Genomic DNA, 23,028 nt, shown 5'->3' with positions numbered 1-23,028 from the left:
TCTATGTTATATATAATATCGTTTATATTTAGATGTTCGCTGAAATGTTGTGCCCATCTGTTAAGAACTGAGTTTTTGTCATGTAGAATTTCACCGTTGGTGTCTTTCCAAATTTTTAATCGTAGTTTAAATTTTTGACGGCTATTATTTAAAGTTTTTTAGTATTTCCTTGTTTCATATTTATCAAATAAACTTTGTATCTCATTGAGAGTGTTCTGTTCATATTCTCTCTTCTTACGACGATTACGTCGTTTTCCTCTCTTTTAAGACGTCTATTTTCTTTTTTTTTTCTCCGTATACAACCTGCGTCGTTGGTTTTTTGATATGCTGCGTTCTTTCTATTTGTGGTCATTTTACACTCATGATCAAACCAATGATTTTTTTCTGACTTGATTTTCCCAATATTTCAACTGATTTCCATAACACAATATCTCGTATATATGCCCATAGTTGGTTAATGTCTTCTTTTTCTTCTAAGTTTTTTGTTTTAGTTTATTAATGTCGATTTTTTCTCTCCTTCTCCCGATCTCCTTTTTTAAATTGGATATTTTCTATTTAAATCGTGCTTTAACTAAATAGTGATCACTATGTATGTTTGCTCCTCTAAAAGACCTAACATCTAGTAAGTTAGAGCAGTGTCTTGCATCGATGATTATATGATCTATTTGGTTAATCGTTTCATTATTATGGGATGTCCAAGTTCCCTTATGTATACCTTTATGGAAAAATCGTGTCCCAGCTATTATCATGTTCTTAGACATAGCAAAGTTTATAATTCTGAGCGTTATCATAAGAGTCTACGTGTAGGCTCTCTTTTCCGATGGTGGGCGAAAATATATTGTCTCTTCCGACTTTGGCATTAAAGTCTCCTGCTATTATTTTGATGTCATTTTTTGGGTACTCATCGTACTCTCGGTCTGAATCCTTTTTTACGATTCTCATGAGCTCAATAAAATTTATCACTTCCATTAATAAGTCGCTGTGAATTTTTTATTCCTGTAGCCTAGTCTTTCAAACATAATATAAAATTGAGATTTTCAGTTTTGGCAACGAAAATTTGAACTTTCGCATTAAAAGTAATCTCACATCACGGGAAATGCATCTACGAAAAAGTCATTAAGTGGAATTTATAGCTGAAGTCAGCTGAAAAACATACTTATGAAATCGGAAAAAAGAAGTTTTAAATGTGTTAGATCGTTTGTAATGTAAAAGTTTAAATTCAGGGTTTATTGGGCATAATTCAAATGCCTCTTATTTGTTGACAAAACTCAATATTGAAATTTCATGTTATAGGCTTCGTAGAATAGACTCTATCAATAAAAATTTTATAGTGACCAGTCAATAAAAGTGATACAGTTTATAGATCTCATGAGAATCGTAAAAAGTGGCAAAAATCGTGCAACGTTTATTTATTTAACAGCTTTGTAGAAACTGACTTTATTTGCAGCAAAATACAAAAACTCGGTACGAGAGCTGCACTCTTCACCTTTAAAATGCATTTTGATTTTTGTCGATAGGATACTCTGACCAAGATATTAAATTTTTACCGTCGAGTTGATACACATTGATTTCATTCGCGAGTAACTGACATTCAAAATCCTTGATCTCTTACAGCTTTGATCTTTTGTTTACAGCTGATCTAAAGAGTTCATTAGTGGTACAGCCAAACCACTCTCTCAAATTACGCAGCCATGACATTCTTATACGGCCTGGATTCCGTTTTCCTTCTATTTTTCCTTGCATTATATTTTGAAGTAATGTGTATTTATGTCCTCTCACCAAGTGACCCAAATATTCGAGTTTTCTTCGTTTGATCGTTGACAAAATTTCTGGGTCTTTTCCTATCCTTTGCATTACTTCAAAGTTTGTGACTCTTTTAACCCAACTTATCTTCAGCATTCGACGGTAGCACCACATCTCGAAACTTTCAATATTTTTTATGTTGATCTGTTTCAGAGTCCAGTCCTCTACACCGTATAATAGCGTGTTAAACACGTAGCCCCTTAGTATTCTTAATCGTAGAGAGATGCTTCTGTTGCAGAAGAATTTCCTCATCTTTATGAAGGCAATTTCGATACGTCTTTTTATTTTAGTTTTATTTTGGTTTGATCTCCAGTTTCGTTTATTGAAGTCCCCAAGTATTTGTAACTTGATACTTTTTCAATTTGAATGCCGTTTATACTAATATGTGCTGGTTGTTGTCATGTTCTTACTGAAGACCTATATTTGGTTTTTTTGATATTGATACTTATGCCGTAATTGTTACAGGCAATATTTATATTTGTAAGTAATCGTTGTAATTCTTCTACTGTTCTTGCAACTAGTACAGTGTCGTCTGCGTATCGAATATTATTTACAACCTCTACATTGATTACGATTCCTTCGTTTGCTTGCAAAAGGGTTTCCTGGCAGATGCTTTCACTATAAACATTAAATAGCAGCGGGGACTAAATGCATCCCTGTCGTACTCCTCTACGTATTTATACTGCTTCTGATATCTCATTTTCTATTTTTATGTTAGCTTTCTGATTCCAATTCCAATTCCAATTCTGATTCCTCAATCTAATTCCATAGATTGAGGATTATTCGCAGATCTTTATTATCTATGTCTTTTCCTTCAAGAATGTCTCTTAGCTTATCATGGCGTACTCTGTCAAACGCTTTTTCAAAATCGATAAAACATGCATGTACTTCCTGATTAACGTCTAGGCATCTTTGTGTAAGAACATTCAAGTCGAAGAGAGCTTCTCGAGTACCTAGTCCCTTTCTGAATCCCATCTGTGTATCACTAATATCTGAATCCAGCTTTTGATAAACTCGGTTATGGATGACTTTTAAAAATATCTTTAGTAGATGGCTCATTAAAGATATTGTTCGATGTTCTGAACATTCTTTTGTATTTGATTTCTTTGGCAGTGTAACGAATGTAGACAACAGCCACTCTTGAGGTATAATACCAGTTTTGTATATTGTGTTAAATAAATGCAATATTATACCTATTGAGTCATCATTCAAGAGCTTTAGTAAATAAGTAGGAACCTCATCAGGTCCATTTGCCTTTCCAGTTTTGGAATTTCTAAGTGCCACTTCTCCTTCACATTTTAGGATTTCAGGTCCCGTTTCAGCATTTACCTGAACAATGTTATTTCTGTTGTCCTCAAATAATTCTCTTATTTATTCACTTCATCTATTAATTTTCTCTGTTAAATCTATAATAATCTTTTCGTCTTTGTTCTTAAGCAAACTTATTTGATGTCGTCTTTGAGTTCCTGTAATTTCTTTTAGTTTTTTTTTGTACATTGAATGTGTCATATTTTCTTTCATAGTTTTTCATTTCTAGACATTTTTCTTCGATCCATAATTCTTTGGCCTTCTTTATTCTTTGCTTTATGTTCTTAACAACCTCTCTGTATTTTTGTGCATTATTCTTTATTTTACGTCGTTCATCCATTAATTCTAGTATGTCTGGTGTCATCCATACCTTGTGTTTCTTTGCAGATCTGGTTAGGTGTTTCTTTCCCGTAGTTCTTATTGTAGTGTTTATATACTTAAGTTTTTCATCTATGTTGTCTGTTCTGCGGATTTGACTTTCTGCTATTCTGAGGCTGGTGTCTATTTCTTCTTTCACTGTTTATCGTAGGTGTTCACTTTTTACCTGGCTTAAGTCTAACGCTGGGATGATGGTTTTTCTTATTTTCTTTGGTCTAGCTTATATCACAGATACTACTGGATTATGATTCGAACCGATATCAGCTTCAGGATAAGTTTTAGTAGGTTTCACGGCATTACGGTATCTTTTTGTCACCATTATGTAATCTATTTGGTTTCTGCTACTTTTTCTTGAGTGTGTTGAGGTGACGTCCACGTATACAGTCGCCTTGGGGGTAATTTAAAGAATGTATTAGTTATTATTAAATCTTTACTTTGACAAAACTGAACTAAACGGTCACCCCTTTCATTTCTGTTACCTAAGCCATATTCACCGACATTTTCTCCAACTTTACTTTGACCTACCTTGGCGTTCAGATCGCCCATTACTATGTTAATGTGTTGTCTCTTTATTGTTCTCATCACCTCGTTTAAAGTAATATAGAATTGTTATATTTCCTCTTCGTCTTTGTCTGCTGTAGGAGCGTACACTTGTATGATGTTTATTATGTTCTTCTTATCTTTCAATTGTATTAACATCACACGCTCTGAGAATGGAGTAAAGTTTACTACAGCATCTTTCCATTTTTTGAGATGATGAATCCAACTCCGTATCGATGGGTTGTGGTGTCACATCCTGCATATTAAAACATTCCATGATTATTTGTGGGACATTTGCCATTTTCTGGCCATTGTGTATCACTCATGCCTAATATGTCTATACCCAAACGATCCATTTCTAACACGGCGTTATCTAATTTTCAAAAAGAGAATAAGCTCCTTATATTCCATGTAGCAATGTTTATGGTTGTCTTTTTCTTATTACAAGGATTTCGCAGGTTTACGACCGAGGAACCCTTGTATTTATCTATTTGTCTTCCCCTGCCGGATCTTGTTATCCGATGTCCATGATCAGTACTTCTTCTTTGCATATCTGCCATGATGATTGTTACTAGGGGTACTCTATGAGTTTTTAATGGAGTGGTTCCCCGTTGCCTTCTACATCCCTATGCCGTTGACCATTCTGTAGGGTTCATCCGCCTTCGAGACCGATTTCTCAGTCTCAGGACAAAAGAGTGCCCTAAACACTTACTAACTCATCCACCCGAAGCCGTTGGTCAGTAAGTGGGGGACTACTTACACCGGCAATCACTCGGTGAAATTTTTCACTCACCCTCATATATGGCTAACTGTTCTTAGTTCCCCCTAAGGGAGTGATTTTAGGAGGAAAACCGGGAGTAGGAGTGGCAAATTTTATATGTATGCAAAAAATGGTGTTTTTTGGGGTCCCAGAATTCACTTAGTGTCTTGTGTCCCAGAAGCTCTTATCAATGAAAAATTGCAATTTCATGCAAGTAGTGATCGCCAATAACATATTTTATATTATTGGAAAGACCAAAAAACAAAATAAATTAGTGTTTATCACCGACTTCATCAATTGTACATTTGTTCGGGCTATTCTGGATTGTTTTTCGTCCCTTTTAACAATATTTCGAATAAAACTACTTTTTGTGTTTCAATCAGAAAAGGGGCGAGAATCTTTATCGTTGCGAAAATCAGTTTCCTGTGTCAATTTTTATTTGTGAATCGAAATCAAATCGATCGGCTGTTTTACTACTAAATCAGCATCTGAAAAGATAAAAAATAAAGTGAAATTTTACAAAAATTTTCATCAGAAGTGAAAAAATTTTATGACCAAAAGTTAACCAAGACTTATATTTTTAGACATATTTTTGCACATCTCAAAATTAAAAGTGATAATTTTTTCGTAAAGTGCTGAATTAAAATCCGTGCTCAGTTTTTCATTATCTTTTACATTTTCTTCAATGTAAGGCTAAATGGATCTACAAGCATAATCTAAAGGATCGATATTTTATTTTTCTATTATTATCCCAATCTTGATCCAATACACTATTGCAATTAATTGCAACCACTCTAATATTTGTCGAATGTTCATCTTTCTCCTAGTTCCCCTACATCCTTGTGCAACTTTTCAGAAATCATTTATCACAATAACTGCCATCGCGTCCATACTTGAAATGTAACAAACTTTGGAACTGCTTTATCGTAAATGAGCAAACTTGCTTCTCCGAACTAACTACAGAAATCCTTTTACTACTTGCATCCAGTGTGACAAAAGATGGCGTAAAATTGAAATTTCAACTGCATTGATCCTGTTACATAACGGATTTAAATGGTTGCGACTTTTTTGGGGAGAAAGATCATATGTTTTGAGTTTGAACATTGATATTTTTGTAGAAAGTTTAAATCGTCTATTGTTAAACTAGTTTATACAAAGACGTTTATTTATATCACAAAACAAAATTGATTTTATCTTCTTCTTCCTACTTTATAAATAGGCAAAATGCCTGTTTTACTTCGGTTTTTAGCCTCAATTGACGTTGTCTGACGTTGTCATCTTTTTTTCGGTCGTTCCAATGATCTTCTTCCATTTGGCGATTTGTCTCTTGCTATTCGTACTATTCTATTTTCTGTCATTCTTTCGATGTGTTGATTCCATTCCACTTTTCTTCTTTTGGTCCATGCGTTTATTTCCTCTATACCACATCTCGCTCGTATTTCCTCACTTCTTACTCTGTCTCTTAGAGTTTGGTTTGTTATTTTTCCTAAGACTTTCATTTCTGTTGTTTCCAGTAGTCTTTGTGTTTTCGCCGTATCTGCTCTTGTTTCCGCTGTGTACGTCATTATCGGTCTAATTGTTGATTTATATATCCTGGTTTTCGTTTCCGTTGTGAGGTATTTGTTTCTCCAGATTGTGTTTTTGAGACATCCTGCTGCTCTGTTTGCCATGTTCACTTGTTTTTGTACTTCTTCTTCCACTTTTCTGTAGCTTGACAGTTTTATTCCCAAGTATTCAGTTTCCATCACTTGTTCTATTATTTTGTTATTTACGACTAGTTTACATCTACTCGGTTCCGCTGATATCACTATCGCTTTAGTTTTCTCTGTTGAGATCTCCATGTTGTATATGAGCGCCGTATCTTCGAATTCTTTAATTAATCTTTGTAGGTCATCTTCATTTTCGGCTGTTATTATGGCGTCGTCGGCGTAGCATAATATCCTTATTTCCTTTTCTCCCATTCTATATCCTCTTTTTTTTAACTTTCTTTATGATTTCATCCATTATCAGATTAAATATTAATGGGCTCAGCGAATCTCCTTGTTTAATGGCATTTTCATATTTGATAGGTTGTGATAGTTTTCCTTTACATCTTACCATTTTTATCGTAACGGATAAAAACCAAATCGTGTGCTACAAGGAACGCCAAAAGTCGATGCCGCTAAATAACCCATCCTTTTTTTTTTCTCCCAACATCTATTGCTTTGCGCATATTATCGAAATTCCAGGTTTGTCTTTTAGCTTAACTAAGCTTCTTAGGTGCCATTATAGACTGTATAAAAAGTCTACATTATAGGTAATTTCTGAGCTTTAGGCAATACGGAATATCAGGCAATGTGAAATATTGGCTAACATTAAATATCCCATATTACCCGTATTACTTAGACGTTATGTATTCGTATACTGAGGTGTAATTAATTAAGTTTTCAAATGTTTAGAATAGTTAATGCATGCACTAGTATCCACAGTGTAAGTACCTGATCGCCAAAATAAATTTCTATTAAAAACTTCCAAACTATGGGAACAAATTTGCAGTGTTACCGAAACTCCGCATGCCTCACCGAACTAACTTTTCCTAATGGCTTCTCCACGAAAGCAGATCGGAATGAACGAGTATGCATCAATTTTCTAAATTATAAAAATAAATCACGACGAACCATAGTAAGTATTATTTGCTTTGCGTTTGTCTAAAAATTTTGCTAGAAAATAGATTATTTATTAATTAGGTTTCAACGTCAAACAAATTTTAAGTCAACATCTTTTTGGAACTAGGTCGTTTGTAGGACGTACCCTATTCTAATATAATTTTAATTTCGTCCAAATTTAATCTTCTAAATAAAAAACAGATTTTTAAATAAAATGTAGTAAAACAAGTTAGTTTTTAAACTGACCGAAAGTAACCCCTAAAAATAGTTACCACTAGCAAGCTATTTTTCGAATAATGTAAAAATCTAAATAACAAAAGACAGATAGATAGATAGATAGAGAGACAGATAGAGAATTAGAAATACAAAAAAATAAATGCCTTCGGCTTTGTCTTGGATATTTGAATTCTACACCTGTTAATATAATGGAAGTTGAGGCAATAGAACCACCTCTGAAATTTCGACGGGAGTTTTTAAGTGATAAATTCATTACTAGAGCCATAGGGAAAAATACTAACTATCTTCAGGATATTCATATTTTATCAATTTTAGATCTAACTCATAAATATTGGACAAAGAAAAAATGTTCTCTTCTGGTAAATAGTTACCTGAGGATATCTCAATACCGACATACTTTCTATACGTATGAAAATCAAGTCTCACCTATGTATTCCCATATATTAGAAGAGCTTTTTTCAAAACATATTAATACCTTTTTTATGGACAGTAATTTAGATCCAGTCGCTTTTCAATCATTTACACGGCATAAATGGCCAAATTATCAGTTTTACTTTACAGACGGATCTAAAGTACAAAACAAAGTAGGATGTGCATTAATTAATGTTCAAAGTGGATTTAAAAAATTATTGAAATTGCCAGCTGAATCATCGATATACACTGCTGAAATGACAGCGATTCTTCTTGCATTAAGGCATATACATAGTAACGAACCCTGCAGCTGCATAATATTTACAGACAGTAAGAGTGTCGTCGACAGACTAACAAACGTACATAGGTCCAAACAACTAAATCATATAGAACTAGAAATTATGACTATTTACAATAAAATTACAAATTTAGGGAAAAGCATTATTATATCATGGATAAAGGGACACGCGGGCATTAAGGGCAATGAAATAGCAGATAGCCTAGCCAAATCTGCCCTAGACATAGGCGAAGAAGCTCCCTTGAACTTACTCCCCTTTTCAGACATTGATATAATTAGTAAACAGCATCAAAAAGAAAAATGGCAAACATATTATCGAAACACGAGAACTGGAAATAATTACAAACAAATGCAGCCTGAAATACCCATAAAAAGATGGTTTCATACTCTATCAAATCGCCATTTCATAAGGGTTATAAACAGATTAAGATCTAATCATGCTCTTACCCCCCTTCATATGTACAAGTTGGGTCTCGCGGAGTCACCTAATTGCAAGTGTGGAAAAGAAGGTAACTTATTACATATTTTTCTTGAATGTTCCCACGAATCAGTAAACATAAACAAATTTTATGATAATCTTATTATATTAAAACTTCCACTTCCCGTCTACCTGAACAATTTGATTTTCTCTAGAGATATCAATATATTAAAAACGATTTACGAACATATCAAAAACTGTAAATATAAATTGTAGCTTAAAACTAACTTATATTTAAGTAAATATTGTATTATAGCAAAAAAAAAAAAAATTAAATAGAAAAAAAAAATAATAAATTTAAAAAAATTAAAAAAAAAAATATTTATAAAATTAATAAAAAAAAATCATAAAGAATTAAAAAAAAAAAAAGGAAGATGTAAACCTCCGAGATGTTGAATCGGGTTATGTCTTAGCACAGGAAAAAAAAAAAGAATTAAAAAATAAGTTGTAATTTATTACTAATTGCATGTTAGATTGTACGGATGATTATATGTTTATTCCTCTAATTGTAAAAAATTCCTCTGATTGTAAAAATTGTTTGTCTTTAAATTTGTCTGGCTAATTGGCTCGGCCAAGGCCATCAAACTAAATAAAAAAAAAATAAAATAACAAAAGTGAAATATTGACTTTTAGAACACACAAGCTTTTGTGAAACGTTTTGCCAGGAAAATTTCACTTCACCCGTCATATTTCCGCAATATTCAAAGATTGTTTTGCCAGATTTTTTCGTGGAAAATGATTTTTAAATGAACTTTTAATTCTTTTCTATAGTTGGGCTTGGATAAAGACGAGGTAGTCTATGATAGTTTGATGCTTTTACGCCGATAGATCTCTATATACTTTTTGAAATTGTTATTTGTAAATATGTAATTTAAAAGTGTATAATGGTTCATACTTCTGGAAATTATTTAGGCTAATTTTTGTACATAGATAAAATAAGCAGTATACTCGTAATTATTTTAATTTTAGATTTACTACTACAAAGCTAGAGGGATTCTATAAAAGTTGTTCATTAAAGAAAACTGCAATTTCTGGTACTTATTTTATGTTATTTTTATTTTTATCAGAAAAAAGTTTTCTAATGGAACTTACGTTAAAGAATTATGTACTAATAAATGTTTAATTTAAATATTGGTAGCGTTAGTTTGAACATTTTTTCGTATATGTCCTTAATGAAACCTTTCCGATCATATGGTATAAATATATTTCTAATAATAGTTATAAGCATCTGATTTTGGAAATTTTGAGTTTTGACAATTAGGTTTACAAATTTTCTGTAGGCGAAATTGAAATTTGTTTCGACTTAATTTCCATTCTTAGCCAAGAGACATCTTGTAACTGAAAGAGACAAAAAAGTTGGTACGTCCTGCAACAAAGCACTGATTAGTAGGAACCAAAACAGTTTAAAGGAAGAATTTGCGAAGTTGTGCAAGGAAGTATCCAAGAGGGGTTTGGCCATAAATCAAAATAAAACAAAATACCTGATATACTTAAAAGTACAGTTAATGTGACAAGGTTAAATATTGGTGAATATGAATTTAAAAAGGTAGATCACTTCATATATCTTGGAGTTGCCATTAATGGAACTAATGAAAATAGCATAGTAATTAATGGAAGAATTCTGGCAGCAAACAGAACTTACTGGAAATACAACAACTTCCTCAAAGATAGAAGCGTACTCAGAATACTAAAGTAAAAATTTACCAGTAAGGAGAAGAAAGATTGAGGATCCATTAGAGAAAAATCATTCAGAGAATAGCAGGCCCACTAATCTTAGGTAATATTGAATTTAGAAAACTAATGAACCATGAAGTAAGAGAACTTTCGAAAGGAGAAGACATCGTCAAATTTATCAAGCCACAGAAACTTAGATGGATGAGACATCTAGAAAGGAGAAATCCAGAAGCAGTTATCAAGAAAATCACTAAAGGAGACCAGTATCAGGTAGACCACGAGGAAGACTGAAGACAAGATGGGACAACCAGATAATTGAGGTCTTTTATAAGATGGGAGTTAGAGATTAAAAAACCATAAGCAAAAACAGAAAAGAATGGAGAAGTAGTGTAGAAGAAGCTAGGATATTTACATTCTCAACCTCAGCCTCACAAGAATTCACGATACAACGGGGAGTACGTCAGGGCTGCATTTTTTCACCGACGTTGTTCAATAGTTACCCCGAAATGCTGTTCAGAGAAGCTATTGATGGTTTAAGAGAAGGTATAAAAATCAATAGTGAAATCATAAACAATTTAAGATATTCGGACGATCCGGTTTTGATTACTAATAATGCGAAGGATCTGCAAACATTAATAGACCATGTAGTGGAAGCCTGTGACAGATACGGCATGAAATTAAACTGTAAGAAGACCAAAATTCTTGTAGTGAGTAAGTAAAATCGATGTAATACAGCACCAATTCACAGCTAATAATGAACCCTTGAAAATAATCGACAAAATTGCATACCTTGGATGCAGCCTAAATAAGGAATGGGACCACTCACAGGAAATAAGATGTAGTATAGAACAGGCGAGAGCTGTCTCCAATCACCTCAGGAAGATTTTATGTAATATGGACCTAAACATTGATATAAGAACACGAGTCTTGAGATGATATGTATTTTCTACCCTTGTATATGGAGTCGAAGTTTGAACCTTGACGGAGGCAACATCCAAACGATTAGAAGCCTTCTAAATGTGGTGCTCCCGCCGCATGCTCAGAATTTCCTATATACATCATGTAACAAACAACACCGGATTTAACGTATGAATAAAGATCTGGATATAATGCTTATCATAAAAATCAGAAAGATGGCATACTTAGGGCAAGTGTATGCGCAATGAGAAGTATCAACTAATTCAACTAATTTTACAAGGCAAGATAGAAGGCAAAAGATGTCAAGGGCGCAAAAGGACATCCTGGTTAAAGAACATCAGACATTGGGCAGGAATGACTACCATATATCTATTTAGAGCAGCTATCAACAAAGTTGTATGGACTAACGTAATTGCCAACATCCACAGAGGATAGGCACCACAATAAGTAGAAGATCTTTACATTTCTTTCACTTTATTCAGTACTGTCCATTACCAAGTTTTTTAGGTCTGCCTACTTTCCGTCGGCCTTGGCGGTTCCAATCCAGCGCTGTCCTTATCTATGATCTGTAGGTCTGTGATCAGGGAATATGACAATTTCCATGGTTGGTTTAGATCCATATATTTGCCTTCAAAATTCGTTATGGCCAAAATATATGAAGGATTTTTTGTAAATCTCTTTTGATGATCTCACCCAATCTTACTCAATTTTATTTTTAATTTTCAATTTATAATTCCATAAAAATTAAAATGTGGAAATAACAACCTACTAACGATGTTTTGGTACGTTTAATCTTGTTGCAGAGATTTTTATATAAAAATTGCAGTAAACTTTTTAGTAGTTATTTTTAATTAACACACTATCACAAATAACAAAATATGTTTTTAATTTTTATTTATTTACATAAAGTACCTTGACAACTATAGCCATTGGTACAAAATATAGAATTAATATTTAACAAAAAAATATATACACCAAATAAATATAGGTATTCGTTAGTTAGAAAGTAATACTTGAACTATTAGTCTCAGAGATAGAGCCGAAATTTTGAACTGATCAGTAATATGACATTTCTCTATTGGGATATATTCATTGTAACTGGGTTAAGACTTTGCCTTACAGGCGGACGCCCCTCGTGGTTCAGGGGGCTGGCTATACAGGGATGAAGTTGTCATTTTTTTCGGAAAAATTAACGATCGATAATATGGCTGAAAATTTGCCCAGAGTAAGATCTTGGTATAACTAGACGAAATCCCAAAGGGCGGACGCGAGAGTGGATACATAAGGGGTGGCGGACAGGGGTAAAGTTGCAATTTTTTGGGAAAAAATTAACGATAAGTAATATGTTTCATGGCTCATTATTTAGCCCCTAAAAACTCTAAATCCAAAAGGGCAGCTGGGTTGGTACAGAGAGCCATAAAACGGGGTCAAATGTAACACTTGCCTGCGCATTTTAGGTCTCGGTAACAATTTTCAAACTGATTTTATTATGATATTTTTATACCGATTGATTTGAAAATTCGTATGCTCACTTCTGTTACTATTCTGAAAAGCGTCAAGTAGAATTTTCCTCAAAATTTTTCAAAAAAATTTCCGTAAATGAAAATTTTCGTAATTTTTTGAGGTAAAATTTAATTTAGAATCCTTTCGATTTTCTGTCAGTTATACCATGATTTTTTTCCAAAAATTTTCAAACGATTTTTCCGATAAGAAAAAAAAATTTAGAAAAACTTTTGTCATTTTTCTCACTCTCATTGATGTCATCATATTCATCATATTCGTCACTTTCACTTTCAATAATATCACATTCATTATCTGCTTCATTTTCAATCACTACTTCTCGAACTGATTCTAGCATCTGATGTCCACTAAACCATTTGAAGTTATATGTTTCATCTTCAAGCTCCCAACCATGTTCTTCAACAATCAATTCTGTTGGTACTTTTTTATGAGCATTTGTCCAAATATTTGAAATATAATGAGCTCGCAGTAGATGTTGGTGTAATTAATCTTCACATGGTGGTAAGCTTGAAGCATCGAAATTTTTTAGTTTTTTTGAAGGCTCGTTCACATCATGCAACTTATACTGCCGGTTAAATATTGAAAATCTGACATCGTTTACTTTTCTTTTTGGAATTGTTCTCGTCAATCCTGTTCCATATAAGTGACATATGAAAGTTTCTAAGGTTTCAAAAACTTCATTACAATCGAAGTCAGTTTCACCAAGTTGGATAAGAGCATCTTGATACTTATTACATTTAGCGCATGCGTCTAGAATTACTGATCTAAATGGAACGCGCATCATTATTATTTTAATATTTTAAAGTAATAATAATGCAAAATTAATGTCCAATCAGAACTTGTAAAATTATAATTAACTAATGAAAAAAAAATTCAATCAATTTGAAAATTTAAAAAAAAAATATTGAAAATATCTACAAAGTAAATTTCAAAACTTAAAAAATTGATAATTCCACTATTAAATTGATTTTTATTAATAATTATTTGTAAAATGTAAATGTATATGTAAATGTATATGTAAAATGAATTTTACCTATTGATAAATAGAAATAATATATTTTGTATTTGATTATTAATGTAATAATAAATCAAATTTTTCTTATATCTGAACAACCATTATTTATGCAATATAAATTTAAAAACCTTTTTATTGTAATGAAAAATAAGTAAAATTACTATTTGTTATACCGAAAATATTTAATAGTTAACATTATAAAATTACTTTAATTTAATAAAATTACTTAACCGGTTTCATAATTAATTTTTATCAATCATCAGATAATTTCAATTGATTATTATATTGAAAATATTTTTTTTGTTTTACATTCTAATATCAATCATTTCTTCAATTAAAAATTAATTCGTAAAATATTTATATTTAAGAAAAAAATGTGATTTGTAAAGTAAATATGACTTTAGTTTGAAAAAAAACATTATCATAATATCATTTTAAAACTACAAAATATTCTATAAAAGATTCAGACGATGACGTTTTTATCAAACGTCATCGATGACGAGTTTTATCAAATGTTTTAGAAAAGTTTTTATAAATTTTTTCTTATCGGAAAAATCGTTTAAAAATTTTTGGAAAAAAATCATGGTATAACTTACAGAAAATCGAAAGGATTCTACAAATTAGATTTTACCTCAAAAAATTACGAAAATTTTCATTTAGGAAATTTTTTTGGAAAATTTTGAGGAAAACTCATTTTCAAATCAATCGGTATAAAAATATCATAATAAAATCAGTTTGAAAATTGTTACCGAGACCTAAAATGCGCAGGCAAGTGGTACATTTGACCCCGGTTTATAGCTCTCTGTGCCAACCCAGCTGTCCGCCCTTTTGGATTTAGAGTTTTTAGGGGCTAAATAATGAGCCATGAAAATGGCGGACATATTACTTATCGTAAATTTTTCCCCAAAAAATTGCAGCTTCACCCCTGTCCGCCACCCCTTATGTATCCACTCTCGCGTCCGCCCTTTGGGATTTCGTCTAGTTCTTAGTTTCGTACCAAGATCTTACTCTGGGCAAATTTTCAGCCATATTATCGATCGTTAATTTTTCCGAAAAAAATGACAACTTCATCCCTGTATAGCCACCCCCTGTACCACGAGGGACGTTCGAGTGTAAGGCAAAGTCTTAACCCAATTACAATGAATATATCCCAATAGAGAAATGTCATATTACTAATCAGTTCAAAAGTTCGGCTCTATCTCTTGGACTATATGTACATAGAAAAATTTTCTGTAATATAAAACAACTATCGCTATATTTTCTAAGTATTGATTGTATTTAACTATTATATTAATATATAATTTAAGCAGTATTTAACATATATTTTAGTCTATACTTATTGTTCGACTCTTGACTCACAATAGCTCAAATGGAAAATAAAATCGATCAAGGGTAGTTTCTTTAAAGAATCCGAGTATACAATGTCAATACTTATTAGGCACTGAATATTTTATATATTATTTACTTTGTTTAATGGCAATTAGCCACAATTTACAATTCGGAAATTCCTCTCAAATTACAAATTAAACATATTAGGTTGGTTTGTTACTTGCTAAAGCAAAAAATAATTTTATCTGCCCCGTTGATCTTCATATTGATATATTATAGATGGTAAAGTAGATGAATTTATAATGATATTGCCAAAATCTTTGAGGTGTGATCGATCCTGAGACGATTTTATTGGAGAATAGTTCATTCGATTTCGTGAAATTAACCTTAAGGCACTTTCCACGTTTCCGGGTGAATGTGTGTGAATAAATTTTTCTCCAAAGTTCATTGAAGGCTCGATTTCGTAGGGAGATTCTGAGCTAAATTTCTGTTTCTGTGTTATATAAAGGGTATTTCACGACGAGTTTACACTATTTATATATCCCAAACTACATACAATAAATTTATAAAAATTAGTTTATAGGGATTACAAGATGTGACGAACTTAAAGAAAATATTTTGATAGACATGCCACTTCCGGTTATACCGAAAGTCAACAGCAACTTAGTTTTTTTACTAGTATACCCTATATATTATTCCATTTTTGGATTTTGCCTAAAATTCTAGACACAATTTGTGCAAAGTATCATAGGTCAAAACTTTATATTTTTTGAGTTATTCATCTTTTTTCAAAAATTTTGGTAATGACAGATAGAAATAAACTTTTGAAAGTTAATATCTCATCCATTTAAAATCGTTATGTCTTAAAGACCTTTACACATAAGAGTATAGTCCAGTCGTCAGAGATTTTACCCCTAAAAATTATAACTTGTAAGAATTTTGTTCCATCGGTCTTCTTTTTGTCTTATATTGTGTCCGGCAAATCTCCATTTCAATTTTGCAACTTCTTATCTAACATCCCTCACCTTTGTTTTCTCTCATATCCGCTCGTTTCTCTTTTTATCCATTAGTCTTATGTGCAATATTTGTCTTTCCATTGCGCTTTGGGTTTTTATGATTTTGTCCATGTTTGCTTTTGTATATGTCCACGTTTGGGAACCATAAGTGAGAACAGGGAGTACGCATTGATTGTATACTTTGGTCTTAAGATGCTGTGGATATCTTTTGTTTTTAAGAATGTAGCTTGCCAAATGCCGCCCATGCAACTCGTCTTTTTATCTCTGCCGTTTGGTTTTCTTTGTTAAGTTTTATAGTGTATGTATATATATATATATATATATATATATATATATATATATATATATATATATATATATATATATATATATATATATATATATATATATATATATATATATATATATATATAATCCTGAACTTGTTCTATTTCATCTTGTCCGATCATCATTGTGATGTCTTCATCTGTATTTGTTATGATTTTGGTCTTGCTGTAATTCATATTAAGGCCTATTTTTCCAGCTTCTACGTCCAGTTCTTTCATCATTTCAAATAATTCTTCTTTATTATCGGTTATCATGCGTCAGCGTACCTTAGATGGTTCAAACGTTATCCACAAATTTGTATACCTTTTTCTTCCCATTCTAATCTTTTCAGAATATCGTCCAGAGCCTGATTGAAAAGTTTCGGTGATATTGTGTCACCCTGTCTCACGCCTCTATTTATTTGTATTGATTTTGTTCCTTCATATACTTTAATTGTTGTTTTGGCTTCCTTATATATATTGGCTATTAGTTCCGTATATCTGTGGTAAATTCTGCTGTTAATCAAAGAACTTTTCACTGCCCAATGTTCGACACTTTCGAAAGCCTTTTCGGAAATCTATGAACGCTATATATAGAGAAATGTGGTATTCATTTGCTCGTTCTATAAGTATTTTCATACTTAGTAAATGGTCACTTGTGCTGAATCCCTTTCTAAAACCAGCTTGTTCTTTCGACTGGTATATGTCGAATTTTGTCGTCAATCTACTGGTTCAAATTTTTGTTAGGAGTTTATATATTACATTGAGGAGTGTTATAGGACGGTAGTTTTTTATATCTGCTTTATACCCTTTCTTGTATAGGATAATCGTTACGGATTCCTTCCAGTTGTTTGGGATTCTTTTTTTTTTAATATCTTGTTAAAAAGGGAATGTACAGTATTAATTACCACTTTTCCACCATAGTTTAGCATCTCTGCAGTTATTCCATCATTTCCAGGCGATTTGTTGTTTTTCATTTCTTTCAATGCCTTCTTTATTTCTGATTGGCTTATTTCTGGCTGTAACTCTGAGTTGACACTTTTTATTTTAGCCATAAGTTGGTTTTTGATTTCTTCTGGTGGTTCCTTTTTTGTTTTATATAATTTTAAGTAGAAATGGTGGATTATATTCATAATGTCATCTTTAATCTTTGTTTCTACTCCGTTTACATCTTTTATTTTGTTTATTTCATACTTCCCTAATTTCGGTCTTAAACATTTCATATTTTTGTTGTTCTGTATTACTTGTTCTATTTTTATTTCTTGTTCTTTTCTTTTATCATTCTGCTTATTGTTATATTGATTTCTACATATTATATAGATTTCGTTTTGTCTTCTTCGTTCAGCTTCCTTCTTTATCCATAAGCTTCTTTTTTTCTGTTGATATATAGTTGGTCTTTTTTAGATCCTTTTTTGCTATTTCTTTTCCTGATGTAATCATCGTTGCTGTAAGTACGAGTATGTTGTCCAATTTGTCTATATCTTTATCATCGTCTAATTTTTGGGTAAGTTGTTCTTTTAGTAAGTCTTTGTATATCCCTTTATATTGCCCTAGTTTGTTTCTATCTACTAGATCCCAGTTTCTTATTATTTTTCTTGTCATTTTATAGTTACTGTCAATACTAATTTTTGTTTTGACCATCCTGTGATCGCTACCTGTTGTGAATCTGTTAAGAACTGTTACATCTTTAATGATATATCGTTCCGTGGACAGTATGTAGTCGATCTCATTTTTTATGGATCCACTAGGGCTGATCCATGTCCATTTTCGTTGGGGCTTCTTTTTGTAAAAGGAGTTCATTGCGTATAGATGCTTTTCTTCTAGGTAGTTCATCAAAGTAGCACCTCTATCATTTCTCTGACCGTACCCGAAATCTCCTATTTTACTTTCTTCTTTGTTTAGTTTTCTACCCAGTTTGGCATTTAAATCTCCAATTACTAGTGTAAGACGATTTTTATGTTCTTCCATAGCCTTTGATATATCTTCATAAAATAGTTCGATATCTTCGTCATCATAAGCTTTCGTGGGGGCATATACCTGGATAATTTTAATTGATGTTCTTCTAATTTTAAGTATGACATAGCCGACACGATCTGATATACCTTTGATAATTTGGACATGCTTACTTATAGCTTTATTTATTATAAATCCTACTCCAAATTTACTATTCTTTTCATTTTCTTTATAATACAGTCGATTACCGGATTTTAGCTATATTCGGTTTCTTTTTTTCGTCGAGTTTCTGATAGGCCTATGATATCCCATTTTATGTTTGTTAATTCTTCTTTCAGTTTATGTACTTTTTCATCCGTGGACATCGATCTAATACTGTATGTCCCTATTGACAGGTTGACGGATTTTTTTTTATTTATGTTGTGCTCGTCTTAGTGGGTTTTTGTTTTTATCTATCAAAAGCAAATTATTGCCTCCCTCAGATGCCGTGAGGCAGACCTTTGAGGTCAGATTCAGAAATTTTATTACCCACCTGGGGACCATTTCCTTTTGTTTTATTATTCGCCATGATAAAAGTGGGGGGGTAATGGCAGTTAAAACACCATGCTTGCCAGGCGGGTTCGTGAGTTAGTTATCAGCCGCCCATTCTGGGTCAGACGCTGTTTGTAGTCGTCCACTCTGGATCAGACGCTACATTTGATTTTATACTTACCCTATAATCGGGGGTACCACTTCCGCCCTACACACCGTACCGAAGATGTTCTTCTCCGCCGTGGATACCGTTGTGGTCTTCATCCGTGATCCTGCAAAAGGGACCCTAAGCAGGTACTAGTTTCCCGGGTCAGGAAACTCCTGGAATCTGCGGAGGGCAGGGACTTATTCACTTTCCCTGGTAGGACTCCCCAAGGGAGTTCCTACCCGCTACCCGCTAATTTGTCATTATATCTACTCTAATATCGGAGAAGTTGTGATCACGGACAGACGGACGGACATACAGATAGAAGTGGATAATTTAAGGTTTTCGCCATTTTTTTTAATTTTGTATAATGAGTGAATGCAACAAATTACAATTTTTACAAGTTATTTTTAAGAGTAATTGTTTTATATAGTAGAGAGCCCAGTCAAACTGCAAGTATAGAGTAGAACATATGTTTCTTTCAGCTAGTAATGTATACTAAGGTAGCACCTAATATTAGTAGAACAGAAAAAGAAGTATGGACCATTATTACTTGAATTTAAAATAACCAATTGGAGATTTTATAGATTTCTATCCGGATGATTGAGAAGATTTTTTTATCAAATGTCACAAATTCGCTTGTTTTTTTATAATCCATTCTTGGTTGAAGCACGCTTGCCGTTCGCATGAGACATTGCTTATCAGTAGGTAGTCACGAAAACATACAAAAAATTTATGAATTACGACTTACTATATTTTTCTCCGAAACAAAACAGAACTATGAATAAACAATTCAAATACTGAAATGAATTATTTTGTTTTTTATTGTTGCTGTTATTTATGTGAAAATATTTTGATGTGTTTTTAAGTTGGCTCTAAAATATGATTTATGTACAAGATAGTTTTTAAGGTTGCTTTTTAAGGTATTAACTAAGTTTTTCACATAGAACGTAAGATTATTTGACAAACAGGTACTAAAATATTATTAAACTGAATATAACGTGAAAAGAAAATATCTTTTATTTTAATTAAGATTGAAATAAATTGAATTTTAAATTTATTTCTAAAGTGAGGTCTTTGTCATTCTCTCCTTATTTTTTATTCTTTTTATGTCCAAAGTCTTTATTACCTAATTTATTAATCGAGAACACAAAAGAGTTCATATCTGTACCGATTAATAGATGATCAAGAGTGTGTACCTCTTCACAATAACCTTCACTTTGTTACTTCTACAATTTGACATTACTATCCTTAGTCGTTTAAGACTTCTCCAATGTTTATACCGTAATTTATGTCCAGGTGTGAGTGACTTACTAGGTTGTGAATAAGTATTAACCGGTACACTTTCTCTCCATAGTTCAGTGCGTCTGTCTTGTGATGTTCCATGTAGAGGCGTGCTTCTTTGTGTGAAGTTGTGTCTTAACTTAAAGCAAGGTACAGTAGAGACGCAATTGTACACAGGGTAGCTCGGCTCTGTTATCTGCCTCTTTTTCTCTACTTCTGCTGCTACTCTTCGTGTTACATGTGGTAGTGTAATGCCTTCTAACGTATAGAAAAACTAAACCGGAGTAGTTTTCATACAGCCTGTAACAATCCTAATGGTTTCGTTAACAGCGACATCAACCTGTTTGGCATGGGCTGTGGCCTTCCATACAAGAGCGGCGTATTCACCTGTAGCAAAACAAAGGACTAAGGCGGGTATTTACAGTACCTGTAGCTGCGCTCCCCAGCTTGAAGCGGTCAGTTGGCGAATGGTCTTATTTCTCGCGGTCACTTTTAGTTTTAGTTCATGAAAATGTTGTTTAAGTAAGAGTGTGCTTTCTAATTTAAACCCAGATATTTCATGTAACTAAAGTTGGTTGGTTGAATTAGAAAAATCTTCGATAAGGTCAGATCAATTTATACAGTTAACTCGAAAAAAATTCTTAGATAGGAGAGATATAGAAATCATCAGATACGTCTCTTATAATCTGTAATCTGTACTAAAGGAAGAAATGGAATCAGAAGAAATATAGATAGGGTATCATGCATAATTATATGCTGTTCTCTATCTTGTTTAAAATATAGTGTTATATTGTTTCAGAAGAAATAAGCCATGAAAAATTGAAAGAATTTTATACCAGTGACTTTTTAAAAATGTTATGAATGAAAATCAAAAAGTAACTATAAATCTAGAAATAAAATAAGTCCAAAACATTATTTACGTAATAATTCAAATAGTAAATATTAAATACAGCGCCTATTAACAATCAAGTGATAGATACTACGAGCCCTAATAATGAAATGTTCGGAAAAACGAAAATTTAATGGAAACGTTCATCTTCATAATCTCTCTTATTGACCAGAGAACGAGATCAATAATACATTAAACTCTATCATTAAGAACAAAATATTGAAATGGCTCGATCTTTATAAACTTTGAATTGTAGCGTTGACGGCAAAATAAACAAAAATGTTATATAACATCGTGACAACTAAATGTTCGGACAATTTAATAAATTACCATTTTAATATAGCTAGTGTGCCGAAGGCCGTGCCGTCTTATGATTGCCCTTTTTTGCCGACTCTTGGTATCCGATACCGGTGGTCACTAACATCTTCTGCTTTTTTTACTTACTAGCTTGTCCGCCCGCGGAGCCGTTGGCAAGTAAGTGGGGGTATAGTTTATACTGGCAATAACAGTGATATTTTCGCCATGTCTGGTTACCCTTACTTAACTTAGCCTGCATGTCAATGCAGTTATCAGAGTGTGGCACGTGGATAACAAGTGAAAGGTACTGCCTTTAAAATTCACCCCATATTGATTTATTAAAAAGAAAGATTAGTTTTTATATACTGTTTCAATTTTCTATTTTACTTTTTGGAAGTTTAGTTTTGGAGTATATATCTTGTTATTCCAAATTAAATAAGACTATATAAACCTATATACAAAAAATTGCAATTTCAAAAAATACATCAAAGCATTATCGCAGAAAATAACGTTGTAAAAAGCAGGAGCTGCCATTGTTGTTTTCATAACATATAGTTTAAAATGAATAATAAAGCTATCTTTGGTTTTCTAGGTACCCAATTAATAACATGGTATATTTTCAACTATCATCTTATTATTTTACTTATTGCATATAGTGTTAAAAACACAGACTTTTAAAAAAGGTTTCACCACACAAATTCATAGATCATTAAATTAATGTAACTCTAATTGTTATATATTATTAAAAGTGTATTCTTCTACAATTAATTAAGACAGTATATCCATCACGCCACTTTGATATTAACGAGTAATAAAAAAAGGAAAGCGTTTTATACATAAAGAAAAAGATTTTTCGGGAAATAGATTGATACATAGTTGACATAATAATAGCCATATCTAATAAGATACCAAAATTAAGTTTAGAAATTCATGACTGATATAATAATAAATTGGTTATCTTAAATAAACCATCACATTAGAAGTTACTGAGGTATCAATACGTCTTACCTGTTCTAACAGAAAGATGAAGATATCCAAACTTCTTCGATATGATGTGCTTATTTTGCCAAAAGTCTGTACCAAATTTCTTTCCACTTTTACTATTTTTCATACGATGTGAGAGCTGATCTATTTCACCAAGATCTCTTCAGTATATTTATACTTATTCTATATCCTTTGTACTTGTTAAATTTATGTTACTTTTTCTCAAATTTAGCTGATTTGCGCAATAGGTTAACCTATTTGTTTTTAATTGAAAATAGATTAAAACTGTATGTTATAAAACAAAATGAC

At 32.2% G+C, this 23,028-nt stretch overlaps 1 protein-coding gene across 6 annotated transcripts in view; it reads left to right on the top strand.

Moving 5' to 3' along the window:
- LOC140437434 (voltage-gated inwardly rectifying potassium channel KCNH6-like) overlaps positions 1–23,028 on the top strand; it is a 713,853-nt gene that overhangs the window by 573,501 nt on the left and 117,324 nt on the right. For 5 of the 6 annotated variants that reach the window (XM_072526970.1, XM_072526969.1, XM_072526966.1 and 2 more), the window contains one exon: positions 9,630–9,650. The exons of the other annotated variant lie outside the window; for it this stretch is intronic. In XM_072526970.1, coding sequence (XP_072383071.1) covers positions 9,630–9,650 — 21 coding nt within the window. The remainder of the gene's footprint in view (positions 1–9,629; positions 9,651–23,028) is intronic. 6 annotated transcript variants of the gene reach the window in all.

Source organism: Diabrotica undecimpunctata, chromosome 3, assembly GCF_040954645.1.
Source record: "Diabrotica undecimpunctata isolate CICGRU chromosome 3, icDiaUnde3, whole genome shotgun sequence".
Lineage (NCBI taxonomy): Eukaryota > Metazoa > Arthropoda > Insecta > Coleoptera > Chrysomelidae > Diabrotica > Diabrotica undecimpunctata.
The sequence above is the reverse complement of the archived record's forward strand: the minus strand, read 5'-3'. Positions and strand labels throughout refer to the sequence as shown.